Raw genomic sequence first — 16,462 nt, 5'->3', positions numbered from 1 at the left:
GAATAGATCCTAAAATCCATACAAAACAATCCAAGCACTTTGGCCACCTTGCAAAAAAAAAAAAAAAAAAAAAAAACCTACAACTTCAAGTAAGCATAAATATTGACGGCTCATTTCATTTTTTGTTTGATATTGAAGAATGCAGTCATTTAAATCATAATAACAGGTAACTTGCTGAGACAATAAAATAATTTCAGTCATTTGACATTTTGCGTTGTGGTTCTGCAGCCTGTCCAAAAACCACAACTTCACCTTTCCCAGTTTCATCTTACAGTCCAGTTTCTCTACTAAAAAACATTATTGTACCAAAACCAGTTTCACATTAATCTGCCACTGATCTATACAGCATATTGTTTGACATGAAGCTACAACTTATTCAAGAACAAGGTCTGAAGCAATGGCAGAAATACAAAGAACCTCCAACTCTAGGCCTCCTCTCAGAAAAATAACCAGATATATGATATATCACATCAGTAGGACTGCAGCCCCATGAAAATCCAAGTGACCATTATCTTAGGCAAAATAATTTTTCCTTGCAACCACCTAAGTATGATTACAAAAATGGACAGTATGGTAAGAGATAAGTCTAAAGTTCTCAGGTAAAACTGTAAAAATGGCTGGAGACCATACTTAAACTTCCAACACGTTAGCACTATTTCTGAAATAGGAGAGCAAACCCCCCCTTTTCAGCCATGGATGAAATAATGTCGCAGCCTCCCACAAGCTCTCCTCCAACGAAAATCTGTGGAAACGTCAGCCTGCTGCTGTACGTCTTCAGGGTCTCTCTTAGCCCATGCATGGTTGTGTTCCTCATCAAGCACATCAACAGTTACAAAATCCACTCCATGTGCTTCTAAGATTCCCACCACCCTTTGCGAGAATCCACACTAGGGAGCACTCCTAGATGCCTTGATGAAGGTTACCACTTTGTTCTCCTTCACCAACCGATCTATCAGCTGTTCTAGTTGGACAGTCAGCTGAACATGGCGACCAGGCGTCAACCGCAAGTCTGGAGGCCTCTATGGGGCACCAACCCAAGTGGTGTTTCCTGCAGCATTCCCTGGTGGTGCCTTACCAGTGGCATCTATATGTTCTTCGATCCATGATTTCCAGGCATTAGTAAGGACAGTTCGATCCGGTGTCTCCTCATCTGTGACTGCAACCTGTAGGATGTCACTATGTCAGTGCAATCAGATATTCAAGTACTAAACAAAATCAGATGTGAGAAGTGGAAATTATTTTGCCTTGTTGACAGATTTATCTTATACAGAATTTTGTTTGTGCTGTTCATCATGCCGGTAAATACAAAAGCAATGCAGCATACGAGTTGATACTGAATCAAGTGTGTTTAAATTTTAACGCCCCAGGAGAGCCAGTGAAATATTCAGAAGGCCTATTTTGGGGAATTTAATTTCACAGAACCGACTAAATGGGACAAGGAGGAGCACAAACCTGAAACCATGATATTTCAGTAGCACTTTTGGCATTAAACATCATATGAAGACATATTTGGATTCATGATTCCCTCTATGGTACCCAAGATCAAGTTTTGGATATAAGGTAAGCCTATAGAATTTTCCCCAGTATCAAAAGTCTTTTCTTTTTCCCTTATGGCCAGCGAAAAACGTCAGAACGTACTCAAGCTTGATAAGCATTACTCTTTCCTTGGAGTGTGCTCGCTCGCCGGCTCGCCGTGCTTCCTGGCCGCGAGGAAGCCCGCCTGGACCTGGTGCTGGCCTGCAGGTTAATTTCTTTGCAACTTTGCCCCTTTTATTCAATCATTCTTGCAATTCTCAACAACTTATTTCGTTAGGCTTGTTGGAAGTTCATATTGGAACTGTACTATGCTGCGATCGATGTGGGCAAATTGGAACTGTACGTACTATGTTGATTAAGACTGTACTAGGGAAGCATTTCTGAAGTGAACCGATGAGTGCTTCCGGCGAGCTCTAATCTCATCATCCCACGCGCACTGCTTCGCCGACCTTGCCGTCGCGCTCCGGCGAGCTCTAGTGTCTTGTATGCCCCGGCGTTCATACGATCCGGACGGAAAGTCTGATCTGCTTCTTTTCGCGTGGCAAATTGGGTGCCCTTCTTCTTTGGGACTTGCTGAAATTTCTCTGTCCATGGCCCCCGATCGGTCAGATACTGGCTGCGCCGTCATGCATGGCGCGAAAGAATCGGAGATGCATTAGAAGACGAATCTGATCCCAACAACCGTATGTGCAGCTCGCGATGCAATGTCGTGGACGTGTGCATCATCAAAATTCAAAAAATGCAGCAAAGGTTGGTTGCGCGTTAGTGCTCCAAAATCGTTTGGCTGTTCGTGAAACAGTAAACTCTAATCGCGTGTCGCTACTCTGTCTCCAGGAAACGAAGCTAGATGTAATCCTGACTCAAACTTCCTTGGAAATGCTAGGACCGGAATTCGAATCGCTCACTACTGAGTGGGAGAGGGAAAGACTATGTGAATGGATGGATGGATGGATGGCAATTACGCATGTCTTCTTCCAATGAATATGAATTTCGGCCCATATCATTTCCTATCAGACTGACGGCTCAAGCATTATTCCTCCTATATACAGAATATATTCTGATGTAACCGTCCGTAAAACAGACTGAGGACCGCGAGAACCAGATATGTCGAACGCAATATGCCAATTGTACCGTACTCAAGAGACAGCAGCCAGCGCTAACAATGCAGCGCATGTGTTAGTTGCTGTTGGCATGTATGGTGAGTGAGATGCCGATGTGTGGCGTGATCATTTCTCAACTTTTGTAACCGATGTGGTCGCCGGTGATCTTACCATGTATCGTGGTTAATGAAATCGACGACTTCCAGTAAAAAAAAAAAAAGAGTCAGCAGTCAGTACAGTATTAGAATGGAGTATATCTAGTTTACAAGTAGTAGTGGTTTTACTCGGATGGCTCTAGCTTCGTCCTTCATCAGCTGTCTTCGTCAGCGTTCTCGCCACCACCGTTGGCCCAAGAAGCATACGGTGGCTGTCGCCTAGGCTGGAGCCCTGTGACCTGTGCATGATCAAGGCTCCAATCTACACACCAATGATTGCCGTGCTGACGCCACCGACAGCCGGCCATCTAGCTATCCCCTCCCATTACCTCAGATCAGGCATGTGTCATCTTCTACAAGATGTCTGCCCTTCTTATTTGCATTTGTTGCAAGAGCGTTAGAAGCTAGCTTCCGTGCAAAAGTGCCGATCGACTTTTTGGAGCTGCATCTACAGTTCATATATACGACCACAACCTTGTTCCTACTTTGTGCATTAGTACTCATTGTGGACGGAGCGATGCATAAAAGCAGCCTGCGCCCATCAGCGTGCTTAACAGCTTTCGTAAGTGTACAGTCCTTCCCATCGTCAGGTAGTGCTCATTGCTTCACAAGCTACATGGATGGAGTTGGAGGCATCCTCTGCGCTCTATTACAACTCATAACTATATCTGAATAAAAAAAAGAAGAAGAGTGGATCCGATCAGTTCTGTTATTAACACAGGAAGTTGTGCATCAATCAATGGGTTGCAATTCCGCCGGTACGAACCTCAGGAGTTGATTCTGCACAAGAATACTTTGATGTTCTTCTCTGCAAAAGCTAGATTCGCTTTGCTCTGAATGCTTTTATAGTTGGCTTTAAAAAGGCAAGACATATAAGTTTGAGTTAATTATGTACATCATCGAGTAACTTCGCATTTTAACAATATATCACCAACATCTTAATGACATATCAGCCCATGTGTCATCCTTACGGTGAGTGCCTTCTTACAGAACATATTATTGCTAGACTTTCGCTGAATTTCCATTTTTCTCCCGAATACAACCTATATTTCCTTTATCATTCTAACACCTAGAGCCTGATGAGCGGTACTAACGGATGTGTTACGCTCAATACACCTGTCGTACCATCATGGTAGACATGTTTTGATGTGTGAAAACGTTCTGCATGTTTATGGAGTGGTCCAAGTTAAGCAGGAAAATTAATGGGGTCAAATACATGTCCTTCTATATTTATTTATTTGAGAGACGGCGTCTCCTCCCTTTTCGTCCTCTTTAGTCATCCCAATACCACCATTGTTCTAGCCGGTTAGAGAGGGAGGCAATGCCGTGTTGCCAATCGTTGCTCGGCGCGGCCGTCGCCGCCGCTAGCAGCACGCCATCATGGCTGAATAGGTTGCACTCCAAAAAGGGCATCTCCTTCCCATCCCACCTCCACATCGACGACATCCTCTACGGTGGCCAACCCCAGCCTTCCCTGCCCCTAACTCCTCCGTCTTCTTTCTCCGATTGCCACACCAATGCCCTCATCGTGGCTCAAAAGTTGCCTCCCAAGGTCCCTAAGCCCAAGCAACAACAGCAGAAAAAGAAACCATTGCACAATCCTCCCCAACCAAACCCTAGATCTAACAATTCCCCTCAATTGCAACCACAGCTCACCACCAAGATCTCTGAAGTCTTTGTGACCCCGTCCTCCACTCTTCTGGACAACCTACCCCTAAAGGCCTTCCGTAAGCAATCCCGAGCCCTCCTGAGAACCGACAACCAGTTGATACCTCCCACTCCCCCTCTACCCCCAAAAGACAAGAAGGACACGAATACCAATGGCTCCAAGAAGCGTCGTTGGGCAAAGCACATCGTCAATGACAATGGAGAGAGATATAGCAAGATCGATGTCACTGTCATCGACACCAGCACCAATGGTTGGAAGGCAACCAAGCTAATCCTCTGTGGGGGCGATGTCTGGAGGGTCCGCAACAAGAAGCCTTCAGTGGTGTCTGAACATGAGAATCTCCTTTCAAAGGGCAAGAGGAGGTGTGGTCTTGTCCCCAAGCTGCAGAGAGACAAAGATAAGGAGAAGGGGGCTAAATTGCAGGTGATTGCATATCAAACTCTCTAGTACTTCAACTATTTAATTTACATCTCCTTGGATTTACAAGATTTAGCTCAAGCTACTTGATGGGTTGATTTGTAGAAAGTTTGAAAGTAATGGAAATGTAGCATGCCTCTCTGTTAGGAAAAATAATCATCAGATAAGGTGTTAAGATCAATTATTTTGTTCAAGTTCACATACTTATTCATGCTTCGATTGAAATGTAGATGTTGATTTAGTTTCTTAATTAAGATGTGGTAGCCTCAGACGATTTGATTATGTTTAGAGGTGAATTTAATATGTTCTAGCTCAAATGTGCACATTTGGGCATGCATAGTATTTTAAGAGCTATAGCAGAATCAGCCATTACTTGGATATTTGATTGCTTGTTATGTGCTTCTATAGAGAGAAAAAAAAAACCATTTTTGGTTTTAGCATAGTGTTATAAATCGTTACCCTACTGCAAGTGTCATGGTTGCCTTTGCAACACTGGTGAGGTATGGAAAGGAAGAGGAAAGCATGTGAGCTTTGAACTTTTGGTTGTACTTAGGCAATAGGTTGCCTTTGCAGCACTGGTGAGGCATGGAAAGGGAAGAGGAAAGCATGTGAGCTTTAAATTTTTTGGTTTGTAGTTAGGCTATGGGTGATATTGGGCTTTTTTTTTTGGAATCATGAAATACTTCAAATATCTGAATGGATTTTCTTACAAAGGAATATGTTATCACGCAAATGACTTCAGCGTAGTTTCTCTTGTTATATCAAGCAAAAGATGACCTATATAATTTGTTTGTTTCATGGTGAACACATACCTTTCCGAAGCACACCTGAAAGTCTTAGGCTCATTGTTGTTTTGTTATGACTAAGAGAAAAATATGTGTTCTAGTATCGTAGCTTATTGTAGACGATAGAGGAATCTACTTCCTTATGATGTCCAGTTATCCACGAAAGAAACAAGACTTAGTTTAATACCGTGTAGTAGTTTTAGGCCGTGGGATGGCATGTAGAAGTTCAAGTAGGTTTGGATGCTCAAGATTTGTGAAAACTTGGAAGTTATTGTGTCCAAACTTGTCACCTAAACCTAATTCATTATTTTGTGGGCATCATATGCATAAGGAAACACACACTTGACACCATGATGATAACCCATCCTTCCATAAGTGAAACTTATTTGTTGAAAACATTTTATAATGATCTGACAACCTCTAATTGTTCATTGATTTGGTCAGTCACTTGAAGGAAAGAGTTTTGATTCACCAAAGTATTAAGCTAGAAGTTTAAGTAATTTGCCTTGGTTTGCTCATTTTTAGGTTATTTGTTGATATTATTACATCCCCAGAAGCAAAAGATATGGGGTGTCAAATGTTATTCTCATTAAGAATCATTATATATGTTTTGTTTGTAAGCTTTGTGGTTATTCATATGGTGAAATAAGATTACAGGAGCCTATTAGCAAACATATGGTAATATCAAGTGTCGGCCATACAATCTAATGAGGAAGTATATAATTTCTTTTAAAACTTTGTCTAATGCATGTTTATTACAGAAAATCATTATTGCTAGTAAAGGAGATGTTATGAAGGAATTGGATGATCCTACTCAAACTCTAAAAAGGTAAAACTAGTCAATTCATTACCCGTGTTAAGTTTTATGTTGTAGCAACCAAAAGAAGACAATAAAGGATGCTTATTTTTGGGATGCTAAAGACATTTTCTTTTACATGAACATTGCAGACATGGATGCTCTGAAGCGATACCTGAAGATAATGGCACCAAGATTCTTCATTTACAAACTACAAATAGGGGCAAGAAAAATGGGTTAGCCAACAAAGCAAAAACTTAAAAGGGAAATGGTGCCAAGAATCACATGACGAAATTATTGCTGTTACTTTGGGATTGATAAATTCTACAAACTCATTCATTATGACTTTATGTATTCTATTATTATGTTGATGTTTTTATGGATCCCTGTGAGATATTTTAATTCCTTATGGCAACTGAAGTTAAATATTGTTATATTTAGTATACTTACGATTGTAGTCCTTTCAAGTTAGTACATATGTTTTTAGTTTAGGCCGAACATAAGCAACCATAATTCGGCTAGGGCGGCTACCCTCCAAGCGCGATGGTGGAGGGGAGGGGGCAACCCATTGCGGCATGTGTAGGAGTGAAGGATGGTGGTGACTGGCACAAAGGGTGACAACACCATTGATACGGTGGATCAAGTCGCAATCCCACTCAATTCATATGCAGAGAGATGAACATGCCCTCCCTAAGGGATCAAGATTCCCTGACCACTACGCGTCCCACTCGATCATCTTCATCATCCCAGAGCATAAATCGTGACAAAATATCGGCAACGACCCTCAACCGTAAAAAATATAAATCTCTACTATATAGAACATGAGTTGGTTCCTGCGTCAATCCACCTCCCCTTCCCCACCCACCCCACCTAATAACAAACTAGAAAAAACCCAAAAAAACTAAGAAAACTAGATCCAGCCGCCCCACTAGTGACTCCTGCTCCCGTTTGTTGCTCTCATGAAAAAAAGAGAAAACACCAGCGTCACCCCATCCCTCTCCTCACCCCTATTCATTGGTTATTCATCTGCCTCCATCAATAGCAAGGTCATCCCCGGCTGCAAGCTTCATCAAATCTAGCATCTGCAATGATGGGGACAAGTCATCCCCCTGTCTTTGCAACCATCCCCACCCTAGCTGGCACCATCCCTTCTCCCGTCCTGCGCCACCCTCCAGCTGTTCTGTGTTTCTTTTGTTATGTTCCTCCATATCAGCGAAAGAGCAAGGATTGAGGGATGAACTCAGGGCAGTAGGAATATGATGTGAAAATCATTTGAATCATGATGACTCATTTTCTTTGAATTGGGGTTTTGTTGGTGCGCCACCAATGGCTTTCGTGGTCTTCAGATGTGGTTCTTAGTTTTTTTAGGTGCAAACCCCTGTAGAGAGTAGATGAATTATTATTAGAACAATAAGGGATTAGACGATTTAGATGTTTCTCGAGGCTATTTCTTATGGTCTTCCTATCTTATCCATGGTTCTTGTTTGCATTCTGGCATTCTTGCAGATCGTAGAGTTTGTATTGATAATGGAAGGAGCACCGGCTAGATTACAACCAACCAGTAGTTTTGTAATTTTTTGTGCATCGGCTGTTTATGAGTTCTCTGATTTGTAGTTGCCGGTTTCAATTCAAAAATTTCTTGCATATATCCAGAGAACCTCAACATTTTGCACCAGCAATACACAACCCATAGTACCAAAAATATCATAAGAAAGCATAATAACTGTAATAAAAAATCAGGGCCATTTATTGACCTAGTGATGCATTTCTTGGGTTCATGCATCACCAGTGTGCTATAAACTTCCTGTGGAACTGCAATATGCCTCAAGTGAGGAATTTCAGCAAGCTGGTGCTTTTCGGCCATTTTGGGTAAGTCGTGAGTCAATCATTTGAATTGTTCCTTTCCATACAACAAATTTGTATTTGAATTTTGTTTACTGTCTGCCAATTTGATTGTTTTGTTTTTCCTATGCATGAACTTCTTCAGTTCTTATTGCAGGATGTGATTGCATAACTTCACTTTTAATTTGTGCACCATGAGCTATGTAACACACGAAATTAACCTAGCATGGTATAGTAACACACGAAATATATCATCAAGTATTAAATTAAATAGGCTCTTAGTGCGGGTTACCAATTTAACAACCATCCAATGCTACACTAAGCTCACCGGTCAGTGTGACAGTCTCAAGCACAAGTTCTAAATTGAGTTCGACCAGTTCAATGCCTTATTTACTAAGCAATTAACCTATCAACAAATAATGATATTTAAACCAATATGATTGAATATAATTTAACAGCATTACTTGCTCACTATGACAGATAGGAAAAACAAGATTGCTAACTAAAATTCATACAACTACGACCTAGAGCTTGTCATATACTGCAACAATAATCTCACTTAGCTTGCTATCATCATCAAACATAGAGCATACAATTCTTCCCAATATCAGCACACAGTATTAGCAGACACATGATATAGCAAAATTGCATGCTTAAAGTAAAGGCAATAGGAACAATCTTACTTTCCAACAAAGAAGCCGAAGGCAAGGCACACAGATGCATTGTCCCAGAAAGCAAAGACACCCCTCTCTATATCGAGATCAAGCTTGAATATTCATGGAGATACAATGTCGTAATGCCAACTCTAGGGCACACTGCAGTTGGTACCTGAGGAGCAGAGAAGGCTGCAACACTGAGAGAATCAAACTCTGGGCCAAGGAGGACATCGTCGAACATGATGGACCACACGACAGACATGAGGCCATCGTTATTAGAATGCGCAGACGAACAAAGTCACCACGAAGCGAGCAAGGCCGCGCGCAAGGTCACTGTGGACACAAACACTACTCACGCGTGCGACCAGCACTTAGAGCCCAAGTCGACCGTGCATCCCCAACCTTTATAGCACGCATGAAGGCATGGGCAGAAGCACCACCAACCACCACCAGGTCACACGATGCACGATAGTGGCACACATAGCACCATAGACGACACGTCAGAGCCAGGCCAAGGCAGCGCACAACATGATGGGCCAACCCCAAGGGTTAGCCAATTCAGTGTCATAGGCACTACCGGAGAGAGAGAGAGAGACGAGCCTTTAACTAGCTCAAGATCCTTGGCGGGCATGTCGCCACCATGCAATCGCCATCGCTCGATCCAGTCATGCCTGACTATGGCAGAGCAGGCATGTGGCGGCGGCTGTCGCCCTCTCTCTCCTCTGGTCTCAAAAAGCAGCCCCAGAAAGGATAAGAGCCCCTGACCGATTAACTAGTGGGCTACTCCTCTCGGGCCTTGAAGTAGCCCACCAACCAGAAGGCCGGGAACTCTCCCTTCTTTTTTTTCTTTCTTTGGAATTTCTTCAAATTCAAATTTGACATCACCTCAAACTCAAATTTAGAAGGAAAAAGCGCCTTAAATTCCAACAGGTAATCGGTAGTTCAGTTGACGTACAAATTCTGTTTCTGTTTTGGCAAGCTGTTGCCTGCAAGGTTCAAAATTGACTTAGTGGGGAAAAGGAGTTGTTCAAGCTGTGAGTTTTTCCCTGCAATTATCCATACGCAATATATATAGCTGAATTTGTAAGCTTACAGCTGTTGCAAGCAACCTGCCCCTTTCTGTGTTCTCTTTCCTGAAAACATTCAAATTCTAGCTAATCTTTATTGATTTTAGGGCGCGTTTGGCATGCTGAAACGTTTCAGTTTCTTGCGTGAATCGATAGAATCAGTTCCAAACGGTGTTACGCGCAAGCGATTCTCGTGAGAAACGGCTGAAACGTTTCACTGATTTTAGCCTGCACGTGAGAAACGGCCTGAGGCCAGTTCCGCTGGAGAAACGGGCCAACGTTTAATCCTTTTCAAGTTAAACCAGATAAAATGGGTCACATTTGAATGGTTCTTCATCCAAAAAAAAGTTTTGTTATTTTTTATGAACCATATTTATCTATGTGAATTTTTGATGTCCTTTTTAAGAATCTGAATCCAGACGTTTGATTGCAAGAAACGTTTCAGATTCTTTGGTGATTCTTAGAATCCCTGCCAAACGCACTAAAACGTGAAGTTTTTAGAAAGAATCTGAAACCGAAACGTTTCTGAAAGAATCTGAAGCTCTACCAAACGAGCCCTTAATTGCTGCATAGATGAAGAAACATCTCTTTCGCTGCCAATCGAAGAATTGCCTACGCTGCCATCGTCGCTTTACTACAACTTGGTCTTTCTCTGGACAATATTGCTTGCTACAAACGATACAAAATAATCGACAGTATCGATCATGTCATGTATGATGCGAGGTCAAAATCTTAATTCGGTCCCTGCATGCGATCGATGACTTTATTTGATCAAAAGGAGCAACAACTCTGCTAATGCTAACTAATGTATTACTCCTAATTTAAGGTTCTTGAGCCCTCACAAATTAAGAGGGGAAAAGTAAAAAGGTTCTTTGTGAGAAATAAACACGTACGGATTGCTTCCAAGAGAATGTGTGTACCAGAAAGTAGTAGTAGTAGTACACCAACTGTTAGTACTTGTCATTTCCATTACACCAACTCCTCAAAGCACGTGATGAATAATGATGATTTTGTGTAGTTTTACACACACCTACTAAACTCTTGGAAGCAATCCGTACGTGTTTATAATTTTTTTTTGATAAATTATGTAATCCACTCGTGGCAACTGCCAGGTTTGGTTTGGCAGGCAGCCGCGTTTGCATGGAGTTTATAACGATAGTTAATCCAAATACCGTATCCTCCATTTTAAAAAATTTGCTTGGTCTTCACAACAACGAGCAACATTGCATCTGTATCTCGGTTGCGTGAAGATTAGTGCTTACTGGCTGGAGGTCATCTTCTCCCGCAAGATTAGAGTTTAGGATTGGGTGAGAGAGCTCCGAGGTTAGAAGCACGGGGAGGGAGCTTGGCCCATTGGTGGTGGCAAGCGGAGGGGGAGGTGGTAGGGGTGGCGCCGAGTGTGGTAGTTGAGGTTTGGTGGTGGGAGGTGTTAGTTGCGGCTTATCGAAGATGGGTTAGTTAGTACCGAGATAAAGGAGAAGAGTAGGACAGAGATGTCTTATTAGAAATGAAAAAGAAGGTGCGGGGAAAAGGACCACCATGGAGGAGGAAGGCCGACGGTGAGCGAGGAGAGGACAGTGGGCAACGACGCACAAGATGGTGGCATGGGAGGGATGGAGCGACAAGATCGAACAATGCGTCAAGAGATAAGTTTTATAATAACAGAGGAGGTGAATCTGTCCAGTTGAATTCTAGTGCAACTGTTAAAACATTTGAAGATTCGGAGGTAAACCAAAGTTCTATAAGATCATCTTTAACCATATTTTTTTTTATATTTTCTTTTTTATTCTCCTTCCCATTTATATTCTCTTTATTTTCACTTCATCTTCAACAGTTTCCCTTAGAGGGGATTCGTAAAGTAAAATAAGAGATAATTCTAATGTGAAGTGAATGGAGGTGAGAATACATTCGTAACAAGAACCATGAAAAAAAAACTGTTGGAACGATAAAAAAACGAAAATCCTTCCGGAAAAAAAACGTGAAACACAATAAAATTCGGTTGAAAATGGCCTAACAATAGAGAGATGAATCGTAGTTTGTACTCCAGAATAATAATTTCGATCGTTGACTCGGAAGTGTTTACTTTGGTACGTACTCCAGATGAGCAGTGCCGTGTATGTTAGGCATAACCACCAACCCACACCACACGCCGACAAATCACAAGCCGTGTTCGTCGCCGCGGACTCGGGCTTGGTTGGGCGCCACCACCACCCCTCTCCCCAACTCCACTCATCCCCCCTTCCAGCAGGAAGCCAGCGACAGACAGCAGCTGTGCGTCTCCGGCCGCCATGGCCAAGCCACCGCCCGCCTCCACCACTTCACCCTCCGATCCGCCCCCTTCCACCACCGCCAAGCAGTCCCACCCGCCGGGCCTCCTCGACTCCGTGGCCTCCTCCGCGCGCTCCCTCCTCGCCGCGGCCCGTCGCTCCCCGGTCACCACCCTGGTGGCCGCCTTCTTCCTCCTCGCTCTCTTCATGTACGGCGAGGACGTCCGCACCATCGCCGAGCTCTCCATCGACGACTACCTCTACCCCGACGCCGACTTGTACAACGTCTCGGGGCTGCCTCCCTTGGTGCTCCCCCCGCCCACCTGTGACCTCTACCGCGGCCGATGGGTCTTCGACAACACCTCCCTCCCCGCCTACAGAGAGAAAGAGTGCACCTTCCTCACCGCGCAGGTCACCTGCCTTGCCAACGGCCGACCCGACGATACATGGCAGTACTGGAAATGGCAGCCAAACAACTGCTCCCTGCCAACGTAACTACCCGCCTTCCTTCTATTCTACTCCAGATCTGCGAGCTGCCGGCGTAAAGCTTGCATCTTTCTTGCCTAATTGCAAGCTGACTTCGTAAAGATACTATCTTTGTTCGCCAATCTAGTCGTACTAATTTGGGATTCGATTGGAACATGCTGCGTGCAGGTTCGATGCTCGGAGATTCATGGAGGCGATGCGCGGGAAGCGGCTCATGTTCGTGGGGGATTCGCTGAACCGGAACCAGTGGGAGTCGCTGGTGTGCCTGGTGCAGCCCATTTTGTCCAAGGGCAGGAAGAAGGTGGTCAAGCGGGGCTCTCTCACCATCTTCCACGCCAAGGAGTACCGCGCCACCCTCGAGTTCTACTGGGCGCCCTTCCTCGTCGAGTCCAACTCCGACAACCCCAAGATCCACAGCATCGAGCACCGGATCATCAGGCCAGAGCGGATCGAGGGGCATGCCAGGTACTGGAGGGACGTCGACTACCTCATCTTCAACACCTACATCTGGTGGATGAACACCGCAGACATGAAAGTCAGGTCAGTTGCACTGCCTCTCTGCTTCCTTTCCGCTGGATTCCCATTCTAGCTTCACTCCAGCTTTCTACTATCTAGCATTGCAATTGGATGCTGAGGATGTTGAATCTTTGCAGGAGGCCGAATTCGAGGTATTGGTCGGAGCATGATGAGGTCCCGAGGATCGAAGCGTATGGCCAGGTGTTCAAGACATGGTCGGACTGGCTGGACAATAATCTTGATCCGGCGAGGACGTCAGTGTTCTTCATGACAATTTCTCCTCTTCACATCAGGTGACCAAAAGTGGCGGTTCTTTTTTTTTTTTCTCACACAAGCAATGGTTATTCCTTTCGATTATTTCCTTCTGGAGTGATTTGCAATTCAACCTCGAATGTTGTGGACCACTGTCGGTCCAATAGGACTCCATACATAGGCTTGATTGAGGTGGTTTGTTAAACCCAAATTGCGTTCTAGAGAAGTAATCTTCCTCTTGGTCTAGTCTTCAGGGCGCAATGTCATTGTCCACTCCACCAAACTATGTGGTCAATGGATGGAACTCAGATGTTAGGTTACCTCATGACCCACACTGGGAACAAAATAATAGGCCTAAGTCTAACTTACGTGCCTTATAGTCAACATTGCTACAAGCACGTCAAATTCAAGTGTATAATTCCAGTTTCCCACTAGCAAATCTTGGGTATCTCTCCAGTGTGTGGCTGTGTGCAATCAGTGGATATGGGATTATAGACTGCTGGTGTCGTAGCATGCGTGAGACTAACTCTTCAGAGTTTGCAATTGTATTATTCACATGCTGTCCGAAATGTTAAGCTAAAAGCAATGAAAGCATGCGGAAATATGCATCGATGGTAGCCCAAAATTAAAATTTAGGAATGGTGGGGTAGAGTGTCCTAGGATCCCAACAAACTTCTATGAGGGTCCAGCTGAAAAATAGGAAGAGAAAAGCAACAGTTGGTACAACAATAAAAGGAGGCCTGTTTCAGATGGGGTGTGGTGTGGGATGATCTGAGGTCGCTGTGCCCTTTTTTGCATCACAAGTAACATGTCAGCTAGGATTTGACCAGTAAACAACCTCTAGAAAAGAAAAAGGAGCCCAGTTATGATCACGGTTAATTTTTTACCATTTGTAATTGAGTCAGAATCATAGTGGTTGGAGTAGTAAATCAATAGAGGTGGCCATTGACTTATCGTCAATGCTATCATCACCAATTAAATGTGGATGCAGTATATATATGTCCCCTGCAGTGAGTTAAATACTCCTTTTTCATGTTGATACTCAGAATCCACCCATTTTACTGAATATAATCAATATATAGCCTCTCTTAGTCAGAATGAATTTTAACTCTTCATGTTACATACTTATATCTCCCATTTGTGTGTCAGCAAAAATGAGGCTAATCAGTTGCTATCTTAATTAATCTGATGTTTATGAAGTTTGGAAAACCATAATGTTGTTAATACATGATAAATGGCCTAATTAAATAGCATATATGTGCTATGTTACGTATGGCTAATATATTTAGTTGGTAAGCTCTATCAGATTTGGAATCTTGTGCATTGACATAAAACCACCTTATTGTTATAGTGAGTGTCTCTGGAACAGACTAAATTGTAGGCATCTTGTGAGTCTTTATTGCATCATAGCCTGTGCAGTAGTATTGTTCAAAATCAGTGTGGTGTCTCTAATACTTATGTTCTACAAATCCGACCCTGCATGCTTTCACATCATCACATGGCATGTCCTAGACGGCATTAGAAAAGGCAGAGGCACCATTTGCTGCATATTGGACGTTGAGTTTATTTTCACACTTCTTGTACTGCTGTAGATTTGCAAATCATTTAAGTGTGATTTCTTATAAACTATTCGTTTCTTCGAATATTGGTTGATTTTATTTTGATTTACTCGTGTACCAGTTGAAAAAGAAAAGGTACAAAATTAAAAGCAATTGTGGTTAAATGATGTCAGCATAAAACCAGCTTCGTTTTTTCATTTTCTGTTGCCTTTTGAACCGTGAAGGAGCATGATATTGCACGCATTTCTCTCTGTGTTGGTTCTTGCTAAAACTTGCTTCCTTTTTGTGATGTTTCCCGTGAAAACAGCCCAGAGAAATGGGGAAACCCCAACGGGATCAAATGCGCAAAGGAGACGCTTCCATATATGAACTACACTGAACCCCTCGACCTCTACCATGACATGCGGATGTTCGACCTGGTAGCAAAGGTGTCCAGATCCATGAAGAGGGTTCCGGTCACATTGATCGACATCACGAAGATGTCAGATTACAGGAAGGATGCCCACACGTCGGTGTATTCCATCCGACAAGGTAAGCTGCTGACGCGGAAGCAGAAGGCTGACCCGGACAAGTTCGCCGACTGCATCCATTGGTGCCTTCCTGGCGTGCCAGACGTCTGGAACCAGATACTTTATACAAGGATCCTTTTGAAATCTTGGCATTCTTCCCCTCCTCCCTCTCTGCCTCTTCCTCCCCAATGAGAAACAGGGGTTCGGTTTTTACCCCGACATATGAAATGTATCACTATTCATTTTTTTCTTTTCTTTTTGGGTAGATTGAGTAAAGGCTAGAGAAAAGGAATTGAAAGGGCTGTATACGGATGGCATGTAAGATCGTTCGATTGAATTGTAAATTAGTTCTGAGTTAGGCAATTGAGCAACCAGCACTCTGGTAGACAGTTGCACTCTGAAAATAGTTTCCAGACAGAAATTAGTTATATATAACCTGCCTGCTGGATGATACAAAAGGTGGATAGTGCTTCTTAAAGCTTCTAAAAAAGAAATCTCAGGCTTAACTGCAGGTGCAACGGTGTCGTGGAATCATTCTCTCTTTTCTTTCCCCGTTCATGTATACGGGACAGAAGGAGAATCATGTAATTTATCTGCTAAAAGTCATGGTTGTAGAGGTATCTAATGCGAGTACTGAGTGGATTTTTACCATTCATTTCATCTTACAAAATTGAAGATGCTGTCACACGTGCCGATGCCCATCAGTGAGGTGTTTTTCATTTTGCGTTTTGCTATGCACCGTCATCTATATATACTGTCCCGATGTAGTATTGACTTCTCTTCTTTGTCCTACTAGCAATTGCGCATGTGTTTTATACACACATTAGATCAATTCAAGATACGGTAATCT

The 16,462-nt window shown here is 43.2% G+C and overlaps 1 protein-coding gene and 1 pseudogene across 1 annotated transcript; one reads left to right on the top strand and one right to left on the bottom strand.

Moving 5' to 3' along the window:
• Positions 1 to 652: 652 nt before the first annotated feature.
• Positions 653 to 2,128, bottom strand: LOC133900316 (monothiol glutaredoxin-S12, chloroplastic-like; annotated as a pseudogene).
• Positions 2,129 to 12,151: 10,023 nt separating this feature from the next.
• LOC133900506 (xylan O-acetyltransferase 3-like) lies at positions 12,152 to 16,123 on the top strand. Its single transcript, XM_062341663.1, has 4 exons — positions 12,152 to 12,781; positions 12,945 to 13,316; positions 13,430 to 13,585; positions 15,411 to 16,123. The coding sequence occupies exons 1-4, from the start codon at positions 12,312 to 12,314 to the stop codon at positions 15,802 to 15,804; spliced, it is 1,392 nt and encodes a 463-aa protein (XP_062197647.1). The 5' UTR covers positions 12,152 to 12,311; the 3' UTR covers positions 15,805 to 16,123.
• The last annotated feature ends 339 nt before the right edge of the window (positions 16,124 to 16,462 follow it).

The sequence above is a fragment of the Phragmites australis genome, chromosome 19, assembly GCF_958298935.1.
Source record: "Phragmites australis chromosome 19, lpPhrAust1.1, whole genome shotgun sequence".
NCBI lineage: Eukaryota > Viridiplantae > Streptophyta > Magnoliopsida > Poales > Poaceae > Phragmites > Phragmites australis.
Note: the sequence above shows the minus strand (reverse complement) of the source record. Positions and strands in the feature narration are given on the sequence as shown.